Source organism: Pteropus vampyrus, unplaced genomic scaffold (genome assembly GCF_000151845.1).
Source record: "Pteropus vampyrus isolate Shadow unplaced genomic scaffold, Pvam_2.0 Scaffold181, whole genome shotgun sequence".
Lineage (NCBI taxonomy): Eukaryota > Metazoa > Chordata > Mammalia > Chiroptera > Pteropodidae > Pteropus > Pteropus vampyrus.
Genome location: NW_011888962.1, coordinates 3,494,931 through 3,507,213, shown reverse-complemented (window position 1 = coordinate 3,507,213; position 12,283 = coordinate 3,494,931). Strand labels below are relative to the sequence as shown.

The following is a 12,283-nucleotide window of genomic DNA, read 5'->3' as shown; positions in this document are numbered from 1 at the left end:
TTTGCTTTTTATTATGATTTTAACATTTAAGCCTGCATCCTGATCAACATAGTTTGAGACATTATATAAATGGAATCCATACATTTTTTTGTTTGGCTCTTTCAATATTGTGCTTTTAAGATTCATTCACATTATGTAATACTGGTGTTTATATTTTTCATTGCTGTGTAGTATTCCATTTTATGAATGCAATGGAGTCATGACTTTAATTTGTATATACCTGACTTTGAGGTTGCATACCTTTTCTTGTGTTTATTGGCTGTTTAGAGTCCTCTGTGAAGTGCTGATTTAAGTCTTTCGTACGTTTTTTTTTTATTAGTCTGATTTTTCAATTGGCTTCTAGGAGTTCCTTATATATTCTACTTATACATCTTTTATTTGTTATGTATGTTGTAAACATCTCTCACTCGGCCTGACTTTTCACCCTCTATGGTTACTTTGGATGAACATAACTTTTTAATTTTAATACTGTCAAATTTTATCAGTCTTTTCCTTTATACTTAATGCCTTTTGTATCTTAAGAAATCTTTTCTTACCTCAAAGTTCAAATGATATTCTTGTATTTCCATCAATGCAGGCTGAAATTGTACCAACTGTTTTTTGTAACCACCTTACTTTATAGACTCTTAGCTCCTAGCCACTTGAATCAGTTAAATTTTTAAAACTTTTTTCCCACATTAGATTTGCTAGTAAAACATATCTTCATTATCTTATAGCTTGTTGGTTTTTAACCTAAGTGCAGGTGTTTTATTACTCCTATTGAATTTCTTCATGTTGGTCTTATCATTTCAGCCTATTTAGAATCTTTATTCTAACACTCAAAACTTATAGTTAACATTCTACTTCCTAACTTTCAATATCTTCAGATTTGATAACACTTTTAAAACTTTAATCACTAATAAAAAAAGTGACTACATTGGAGCCATGCAGTAAACTAGAGAGAACATCCAGAGACGTCGACCTCTCCTCCCTTTGGCCTTTTGCGCAGATTTCTTTAATTAATACTACAATTAACCTACTTTTTTCATGAGGCTATCGCTAAAACCCATAGATACTATGTTTACTGCATCCTCTCCTAGTCTTGAACTCTTTCAGAAAATTGGTTAACTTTCTCTTGTGTTCAGAACAAGAGAAATAATGATGTCTGCTTCTCCTGTTAGCTTCCTTTCTATGCAGCTCTGGAACCATTCTCCTAAAACCTGACTACGTGTAACATAAGACTCACTGATTAGTAGTTTCTGGAAACCAGAAGGGAACCCCTGAGCAGAGCATCTTCCTTCACACCACATGTCACAGTCTCAGTGAACCTGAAGAACTTATGTCTAGATACCCTTTATTTCTTCTGTTTGTCTGGGCCCAGAGTCCTGTGGCTGCTGGGATAGGATTCAACAAGAAAAATAAACCAAGATCTATGTCCCTCTGGAAAATTATTAAACCACATACAACACTAAGTGAGGGCAGCAAGTGTAAACTACCCTAACTTCCAGTATCCTGTACCTCCCCTCTGACAAACTCACCTACATCTGTACTCATCTTTGCCTCCTTCCTTCCAGATTCAAGTTCCTGGGAGGAAGTGGGAAGGAAAGTGCAATGTGCAACCAGTACCTCTCTCCTTTCAGCTTTCACACACAAGTCTACACAGTTCTAAACCCAACTAAACCAACCCAGCTTTCTATGGCTGGTTCTCATTACCTAGGAATAAAGAGCCAGATCTTTAAACCCCTAAGACCTGACCTCTATTGATCACTCCAACCTCATCTTTCATCTTGCCTTGGCTTCTCTATTAATTATGAATTGCTAGTTTTCCTTGTGTCATGTCGCTTCACTATTCTATGCCTCTGCCTAGAATACCATCTGCTTTTGTATTCCACTCCTGGTCATACCTTGCTAAACCTATTCATCTCTCAGAACTCAGGTCTAACACATTTCCTTCTGAGAGCCTGAGCTGGGTACTCCTCCTCTGTCACTGCATTTAGCACTCAGTGCAGTCATTTAAAGCTGTCTATAGATGAGGCTATAGATTCCTCAGACACAGAGACCTTGGTTTTCATATTTATTTTCCCATTGCTTGGCACATATGCTCAATAAATATTTGTTCAACTAAAAGTAAATCATATAAAAACTAATTCTAAAATCCCAATATGTCCATATTCCAAGATGCTATGTGTATGATGCTATATGGATTACAGAGTACTTTCTTATACTCCAAACTGTTTAATCCTTGCAAATATCCTATGAGCAAGGAACTACTTTAAAAAAAAATTTTATAGATTAGGAAATTGCAATGTAGAGAGCTTAAATCCCTTCTCCAAGATCGCACGGTTTGTAAGTTGCAGACCTGAGCCCAGGTTTTCTGATTCCAAGTTCAGTCATTCATTCGACCATATTTTGGCAACCTCCAAACCATCTTCCTGCGGCCTTAGTCTAAATGGATTTCACCTTTATAAAATGGAACCATACGAACACTCTACAAAAGGATCTCAAGACTGTCTTAAGAGTTTGATGTAGGCTTTGCACCAAAACTTCTGACTCATCTCTTAAAACATAAACACTTTGGATGAGCCAGGATTTGGCATAAAGTATAGATTGTTAGAAACAAACCTGATGAAACTAATTAATGTTTTGGTTGGCGTCGATTGCCTGTGTTGAGTTGGGAAAGTTTTAGATTTAAGCCTGTATATGGAAGATCAGTTGATCTTGGACTCTGTGTGAGGGCCAAAGGCACCTAGCCTGTACAGAAAGCCAAAGTAAAAGAAGCCTTAGAGGCACACTGTGTGAAAGACTAAATAGCTTTTGTTTCCTTCGAGGCTAGGGCTGAGAACAGGCTTGCACTACTGCATTAGGCAGAGCTTTCTGAGTGTGAACATGAGGAGACCCAGCAAGCAGGCCAAGCTTCTGCTCAGTGTACTAGCAAAGCAGGAGGAAAAATTAAAAAGATTTTTTAAAAGAATATTGTATATTTTAAAAAGCACGAAAAGTAAAATAGAACTTTATTAACCTTCCTTGCATGTATTTTATGGGTTAATATTGTTTTAATTTTGATTTACATGTGGTTGTCCTGCTCCTAAAGGTCTTAATCTGGTTCAAACTGGGCCCCATAACTAAGGTAATTTGGGGATGCTACTTCCCAAAGATGATGGATTGTCCCAAGTTATGTTCCCAACAGCCCTATTCTGCCATTGCAACATCTCCAGGGGCTGTAGGTGGAGGGCACTCAGGGAACCTGGGATACAGCAGCACAACTTCCCTCAGTTCTGGTTCCTACTTTCTTGCTCCAATGCCATCTCACTAGGCTGGGAGTTCAGAAGTATCCATCTGGGGCTGGGATGCTCATCTCGTTGCCACCTGTACATGTTCTCATTTTGCCCTATTATAGGCCCAGGACCTATAGTTAGATACACATAGGAAATATCAGGACTTCCTTCTCTTGCTGGGTTTTCTGGGACTCATGTGCATGCTCACAAAATGGGCATGCCTATTAGTGCAGTTTATTTTTATTAATCAACTCAGTATAAGTTCATATAAAGCAACAGCTAAAAGTTCATACTGTAGGAACAATGACCATACTCAGAAAGAGTTTTTAAGTTTGTCTTGGAGGATTGGGTCCAGAGGGACTTTGGAGATTATTTAAAGCAGCATGTTCATTCTACTAATGAAGAAACTAAGGTCTAGAAAAGAGAAGTGCTTTATTTACCTCTCCTCCTCTACCCCAAGAGGGTGTCAAAATGAATTTATGTATCTAGACTGCCAACATCTTTAGCAGCTTGACTGGTCACCCAAAGACCAATAATTTGAAATGGAAGATTTGGGTAAGGGAAAGAGTCTAGGAGTGAGGAAATCTGTGTTCTGATTCTAGTTCTGCTGATAACAAATGCTGAGGTCGTTCATGGCACCTTAAGTTTTCTAAGTCTTGTGAATGACATAAGGTTGACCTTAATGCCACTAAGGTCTCAGTTACCTACTGTTTCATGGGGCCTTATTTCTAGGTGTTGGAGTCACCGCCAAAGTTTAAACTGGAGCCCAGGTTGCCCTGAGTCCCAGGACCCTGCATCTTCCAGAAAAACAAGACTCTGCTCATTCACATCCAGCCCAGAGGCAGGAATCTCTGCCTCACCAGCTTAGGGGCAGGAAGTAGGGAGGGTGGTGATTTATGCGATGACTCACATCTATTTAGGTACAGATGGTCCCCGGGCATGCTTGGAGTTTTATTTAGGACACATATATATTTTAAAATTTGAGATATAACGCTACTAGTTCTGAAAAGGTAAGAGAAGGTTAGAGAAGAAAACTGGAAAGATAACATGTGATCTCCCATCCAGCTCAAAGTTATCTCTGTCTTCTAGATGGAAGTCAACTTCACCAAAGATATCGACAGAGACGAAACATACAACCTCACAGGGCTTCAGGCTTTTACAGAGTATGTCATAGTTCTGCAATGTGCAGCTGAGGACTCAAGGTTCTGGAGTGGCTGGAGCCAAGAAAAAATGGGAACAACTGAGGAAGAAGGCAAGCTGGTCTCTTGTAATTCCTTTTTTGCCTGCTCTGGTTTAGGGCGGCCTGGCGTAGCTTTTATGGGTTTTTTCAGTTTTGTGTAACTAGGACTCATGGAATCCCACAATCCCAGAACCTGGAGTGTCTGAACATTTCCTCTCTGCAGGGCACTCACTGCACCCACCTGAGCCCACAGGATAAGCTGGCCCTCCTCTGATGGTGTTAATTAAAGTAGCAGCTTTTTTGCCTTCAAGGCAAAAGATCACCTGTTTAATACTCATAAACATCTTATGCTTATATATGTGAAGCGGTATAATATTTAAAGATATCCTATGATAAAGATATATATTGTAAACTCTGGAGCTACCACTAAAAAAATAAAAATGTAATTAATGAGAAACAAAAAGGTCTCACCATAATAATAGCAAAGGAAGGAAAGAGAAAGAGACCACACATTGATAGACATATGGAAATTAGGAACAGTTCGAGGTGTAGTATGGTAATTAGGAACAGTACTTTGAATCTGTGGGTTTGGCTTAAATCCCAGCCTGGCTCTGGAGTGACTTTGAGAAAGATACCTAATCTTTAAGCCTCGGTTTTCTCACTATGTATTTCCCTTTCTCGTAATGGAATATAACTTGTAGAATTGAGTGAATAGTATTTTTTACTGTTAATTTAAAGATTATGAAATAATATGTTTAACCATGGTAAACATTTAATAAATGCTAGATTTCCTATTATTTTAAATCCTCCTAACAGCCCTATTAAATATGTAGAATCATCCCCATTTGGAGATGAGGGAGCTGAGTTTTAGAGATGATAATAAATTGCACAGGGTCACTCAGCATGTATTGGCATTCTCTGTAAATCAAGAGCCTTGCCCAGCGCCTGACCCCCTGTAGATGGACAATACATGTTTGATGAATGTATGAGTTTTCTATAGCTGCTGTTACAAATTACCACGAATTTAGTGGCTATATAGCAACACAAATATTTTCTCTTAGACTTCTGGAAATCCAAAGTCCAAAACGAATTTCACTGGGGGTCAATTTCTGTGCTCCCTGGTCCATATGACAACAATTTATTCTTCTGGATCCTGGTAGAGTTCCCCACAAATCCAAGATGGCATTAACAGATGTTTGACCCATTTGCCCAAATGGTCAGATGTCTAGAAACAATCTGGTGCCTTCTGAATTTTGTATCCTCCACTGGAGATGTTCATGCTTAGTCTGCACTACCCCTTGGTGATGTGGCTATACAACAAGGCTTCATGCAGCACATGGGGAATTGTGCTAGATGGCCTCTGAAGACCCTCCTCACCCTAAAATTCTGTTCTTCTATGCCAATCAGGCATCAAGTCTTCTGTGGCAGGCTGTAGCAGTACAGGAAAGCCATAAATTTCCAAGCCATTTCATGTTTAACGGCTTATAACAGTGCCTTACAAATGGTAAGGGCTATATAAATTTTAAATAAATAAAAATACATGTGTGGTTGAAACAAAGCTAGTTAAGTTGTGGATCTAATGTAAATTTTTGATGAAAATTATATACAATATTTGGGAACACATTTACATTCTACAGACATCATCTCAAAGTGTCCAAAGAATACAAATGTAATAGTTTACAAATATCAAACAGCACAGAAATTGCACAGGAAAAAAATGGTCCAATGGTTATAAATTATTGGAGTAGTTAATTATTGTTGCCTATCTCTTAGCTGAGCCCTCCTTTTCAAAATATTAGAATGAAACACATATAGTATCATTGAGCAAATTGTCCTCTCCCTTTGCTATACCTTTTAGCAGGCAATATGGGAGATTAAGCTCTATCTCAGGTGTGATCTTGTTTAGCACAGCTCCTCTCCCTGTGGCTGTTGCTCTTCTCCCCAGTGACCTATTGGTGCCATTATGGCTCAGTGTCTTCAGTTAGCTCAAAACTGTCCAGCCACTCTCTAATGTCAGTTTCATCCACTTGTTTTGCTGCCAGAAACAAGACTTATTATTTCAGCTGATTTGTTATTTTAGCCAGCTTGACTAAGATTAATTAGCAAAACACTAGATGCTGGTGTTCTTTGTGCTAATTAAATAAAAATCAATGCTCATTTGTCAAAGTCACCCCTGGAGAACTTTTGCTTTTGTTTTTCTTCATTTTTTTCAGGATCCCAGAGGAAATCGATGAACATGTAGTCCTCCACCTCCAAGAATTCCTAATTTCCCCTTTTCTATTTCACAAGCTATTAGTTTCCCTATTTCACAATGAAATTCCAGTTGTTTAATACATACCACCTCAAACCTTGTTTAATTGTTTAAAAATTTCTATTCTAAGTTGGACATGGAGCACTATTTTCTTTTGGATTTCAACATATTAATTGTTAGGTTTATTTACTCACATTTAAACATGATACAGATATAATTATAGTCAAATCTTGACTTTATTACTTAAAAGCTTATGGTATCGGACTGTTGCTTTACTTCTCTACTTCAGAAATGGAGATAATACTAATGGTATTCTTAATTATAGGGCTGTGGAGATTAAATGAGATAATTTAGGTAAAATGATTAGTGCAGTGACACTTACTATAAGCTAGCTATTATTGGTCTTCAGCAAGGGCACCAGTGTGTCTGAGGTGTCTAATTGGTGGCTGTTGTGGGGATTCCCAGGTCATAATAGAAACAACATAGCATCATATTGTTACTATCGGTCGAAATAATTGATACCTTTGAATACATAGGTTTTTGTTTTTGTTCTTGTTTTTGGCAGATTTGAAACAATTTAATTTTGTTTCACAAATACAGAATTATTACTCTTTCCCCTTTGATTAAACTGCAAATCCATTATTAACTCAAGGTTAATGAAAAATTGGCTGTAATAATTATAGAGGATTTACATGCTAGTTAAGCAGTGGTTTTACTAAAAGCTGCATCTGTGGGATGTCTATATTGGGAAAACTATTTCCCTTTGAACCATATCTGTATGAAATAGTGGCCTCAGTGAAAAAAGACAATACCTGATTAAATTCATTCATCATCACTACTAAAACTAAATAGCTACCAGTAGGATAAATCTAAGGAGAATTTCGCTCGTATTTCTAATCAAGTGACTGGAATGATTGATTATTTAATAATCAGTTTATATTTGTCCCTGTACGTCCTTCAGATGAATATTTGGGACTGGACTGTAATGAACATGTTGCCTTTAGATTTTTTTCTTACTATCAATGTTACTATTCCTGAGTCTCACTTCAGTATAGCTGGAACAGAGACTCTGCAAGTAAGAGACAGAGTGAGAGTTCTTCCAGTTTTGTGAGTCAATTTTGAGGGTCTAGTGACTTTGTAGCCTTGTGCTAAGTTCTTCTGGGAGGAAATCTGTCTCTGCTTACATCTCACTGGCTTGTAGACAGGCTGAAACCAGCCTGTTACTCCCTGTTTCCCTGTTGAGTACAGACTGTCCTTTCATCTGATTAAATAAAGACTTTCAAGAAATCAGAAAACTCCAGGCAGAGTTCGTAAGACAACATCTCAATGGAATGCAGATGAAGTCAGATGTAAAGTCTAAACAATTCCCATTTACTTACATGGAATTACAATAGATCTTATTGGGAGACTCAGAGCCTAACAGTTAGACTGTGTTACCCACACTTTGTTTTCTGCAAGAGTAGCTGTAGAAATGGGACTCCCCACTGATGACAAGACAGGTTATTATTGACTTAATTGGCACATTTTTTACATTATGAAGTTATCTTTAGTTGGAGTTCGGTAATTTCACTTATCACCATAAGTTGAAAAGATCCCTGAAAACAGTCTCTCAGTACTAAAATAGTTTAAATCTTGGCCCAAGTGCAGACCCTATTCTTTGCAGACCTAATTACATTTTCATCAGCCATGTGATTTTGTCAAGAAAAGATTCAGAGTGAATCAACTGCAGCTTCAGTTAGAGACATTTCTTTACTTCTTCAAATTACAGGCCAACAGACTTCTGGACAGTTTTTTAGAACTCTCTGCTTTCTTCTCATGACTAAAGTGTGTGAGTCATTCCTTAATGAAAAGCTCAACATTTTGAAGTTTTTGAAGCATGTCTGAGCACTCTACTGTTCATTGCCAATAATCTACTCCTTGCCAAACTTGCTTGAGACAAGAGACAAAAGTCCAGAGATCAAGCGAAATATAAATTCCTCTTATTTTTGTAAGTTTTATCCCTGTATGGTTAGATCATCAGAAGCTAACACTCTTGAACTACGTTGTCTTAGATTATGTTGTTTACTAGAGAAATGCATCAATCAGGTTTAACATTATCCCTTTGCATTTTAAATGTCCACATGCTGTCTTTCTGTACTTTTGCTCAACTGTGATTACACACATTGGTCTTTAGTGCCCTGTGTCTTTTTTAAGGGAATCCATAATATAAATTCTATGTATGAATTCATTGCCCATAGCCACAAAATACTTGCCTTCACATAAATTTCTGTGTTTTGTTTTTATCAGGCCATGAGAAATATGCAACTTAATATGATTCTTTTTCACTTTTCCTACTTGGGAGATCAGTATTAAGTTTAGAGCCCGGAATATGCCATAGTAAAAATTATTTCTCTTCTCCTTTCTTCTTTAATTCATTTCTATGTTTTATAACATAAGTATGCAGTTTCATCCTTTTGGGGAGTAGATATGGTATAGATTATATGTATTTCTTTTCAGTTATCTGTGTCATTCCTAGTTTTAATGTATGTAGATATTATATCTTAGAAGACACGAGATGTCACATTTCAATCCAGATTTGTGTGATAAATGATATTACAGTGGGGTCTATTGCATTTTTTTTTTCCCTTTCCAAGTTCTTCGGTTCCAGGGGCGTTTTTTTTTTTTTGCCTTTGGTTGATTCCAATCCTCCAGCCACAAAATGAAGACATTATTGATCATCGCAGTGCTGCCATCCCTCTGCTCTCCATCTTACCCCTGCTGTCTCCCTCAAACAAATCTTTCCTAACTGCATTTTCTAAAAAGGCAGTCAAGCTAATTCCCCCAATCTCCTGTTGCGACTCCCTTCTGAGTTGAGTACCTTACTCTTGTTCCTCACAGCTCCACTTGGCCTGGATCTGTGGCGAGTTTTGAGACCAGCCAAGGTGGATGGAAGAAGGACAGTGAAACTGTTGTGGAAGGTAACATCACTCTGGGGTATTTGTTTAAAACCCTGGATCTTACACCAAGTGGTCCTTTCTAGGATAGAGTTCTGGGAGTGAGGAACAAAGAAGTCAGGTGGGTAATGCAGAGAAGAAGAGAAAGGAGGAGGAGATGAGAAAAGAGGATAGGAAACATAACAGAAAAGGAGGGGAAAGAGGGAATAAATAGGAAAGGAAAAGCGCAAATAGAGGAAAAACAGCCAGGAAACAGGAGAGAAAAGATGGGGGAGCTGATAAAAATAGGCAGAAGACCCGAACAGATATTTCTCCAAAGAGGAAATAAAAATGTCCAATAGACATATGAAAAGATGTTCATAGGAAAAGGTCACTAATCATCAGAGAAACACAAATCAAAACCACAACGAGATATCATCTCACACTTATCAGAATGGCTGTCATCAATAAATCAAAGAACAGCAAGTGTTGATGAAGATGTGGAGGAAAGAGAACTCTCATATACTGTTGGTGGGACTGCGAATTGGTACGGAAAACAGTCTGGAGGTTTCTCAAAAAATTAAAAATGTATATACCTTTTGACCCAGCAATTGCACTTCTGGGTATTTATCCAAAGAAAACTAAAATGATAATTCATAAAGGTCTATGCATCCCTATGTTCATGGCAGCACAATTTACAGTAGCCAAAATATGGAAGCAACCTAAGTGCCCACCAAGGGACAATCGGATAAAGAAGTTATGGTTCATATATACAACAAAATACTACTTAGCCATTACAAAAAATGAAATCCTATCATTTGCAACGACATGGATGGAACTAGAAAGTTGTTATACTGAGTGAAATAAGTCAAACGGAGAAAGATAAATACCATATGATTTCACTTACGTGTGGAATCTAAGGAACAAAAAGAACTAATCAAAAACAGACTCACAAATACAGAGGACAATCTGGTGATGGCCAGAGGGGAGGGGAGTTAGGGGGCTAAGAGAAGGGGATGAAGGGTTAAAGAAGTACAAACTAGTAGTTGATAGGTGGTCACGGAGATGGGGAGCATGGCATAGGGAATACAGTTAGCATTCATGTAATGGCTAGGTGGAGAGCCAGAGGAAAGAAAGAGCAATTCGGGGGATCATTATATAAACTATGTAACTGTCCAACCAATGTACTGTGTACTTGAAACTAATAAAATTTAATGAGAAAAAAAGATGGAGCTGAGGGGAGGAATGGGGAGGAGAGCAGTAAGATGCCAAAACGCTTCAGTATGTTTCTAAAATTCTTAGAAAATACTTATTGTGTTACGTCATGCTTGCTAAAGTCCAGGCAAGTTTCAAGTCCTTTCGTAAATGGAGAATTCACCCTGCTTTGCCAAGTGACATTTCAATCCCAGTTACTTCAGGGTTGGACCATCCTTATACCTTTTTCCTCTCCTTTCACTTCCCTCCCCAGGGTTATGGGAGACTCTCTGGTTGCAGAGGCAGCAGACAAGGGAAAGCACTGTTAGTGGTGTCAACATATTTTAGGGGAAAGAAAGCAAACAATGGCACATACCCTGTGCAGTCATCCGCATAGCAGTGGGCCTGGTAGACCACCTGTGAAATAGATGAGACGGACTTCAGTGTCCTCTTCCTTGTCCTCCTAGCCTGGAGACTGGTCTTCTTTTTGCCTCAAAAGAAGACTTTTCTAAGAATTAGAGTTGAGTAAAAAAGAATGAACTAATGTTAGTGGTGATGATTGTACAGCTCTGTGAATATACTAAAAGCCACTGAATTGTACACTTTAAAACTGAATTTTTGGTATGTGAAGTATATCTTTATAAAGCTGTTATTTAAAAAAGACAATGAATGTCTTGAAAAAGAAAAGGTTCTTCTGACTGACCTTTTATGTCATGGGAACTGTAAAGGAAATTCTAAAATTGGGAGGGCAGTATAACTTCTAAAGTCCTGTCTGGCCTTACATTCAATCATTCTGCTCCATCTGTGGGTGTTATCAGTAACAGAAAATGAACAACTGGAAAGTCTTCTAATTCCTGGGAAATACTCAACATGCTGATCCCTAGGTAAAACATCTGGTTAGTGGTCTCAGGTTCAAAGCTGAAAAGAAGAGTTTGGCTTGGAGCCCCTGGGGTCACCTTAGGTTTCTGAGCAAGAATTTAGGACTGATAGGGCAGCCCTGAATGTTTTAGTCCTCTTAACTGGGATGCTTGGAGTGCCTTGTCCAGGGATGCGAGCTCTCTTCTCAGAAGGGGGATGTGGTGATAAAAGGCAAGGGCGCAGCTACTCTCCAACTCTTGGGGCCTTCCAGGGAAGAGATGACTCAGAGCCAGATCAGACTTGAGATTGGCTTGGAGAGAATGCTTCAACTTTTTAGCTTATATTCTGCCCATGTGGGATAAAGAGAAAGATACAGCTAAAAGGAAACGGGGGTGGCTTGCTTACACTGGCTCAGGCATTCTCTTAGTTTAGCCTCACGGACTTAGACTTATGTTAAGGGTTGATACCAAAGATTAGCAGATCCCCTCTTCTAGCGCTGGAAGGTGTGATGCCACAGCACGAGGTGTGTTACTCATCCCAGGAGGGCAGTCGCCTGCTTGTAGTTCAGTGCCTAGTGGTCTATATTACTCCAACTCCCATCCCCACCACTTAGCACAGTCTCAGTGCCTTTCCT

The 12,283-nt window shown here is 38.5% G+C and overlaps 1 protein-coding gene across 1 annotated transcript in view; it reads left to right on the top strand.

The window, feature by feature from the left end:
• The window catches only part of IL31RA (interleukin 31 receptor A), a 37,974-nt gene that overhangs the window by 10,711 nt on the left and 14,980 nt on the right, over positions 1-12,283 (top strand). Inside the window, exons 4-6 of the mRNA XM_011371055.1 lie at positions 682-689; positions 4,344-4,506; positions 9,563-9,642. Coding sequence (XP_011369357.1) covers positions 682-689; positions 4,344-4,506; positions 9,563-9,642 — 251 coding nt within the window. The remainder of the gene's footprint in view (positions 1-681; positions 690-4,343; positions 4,507-9,562; positions 9,643-12,283) is intronic.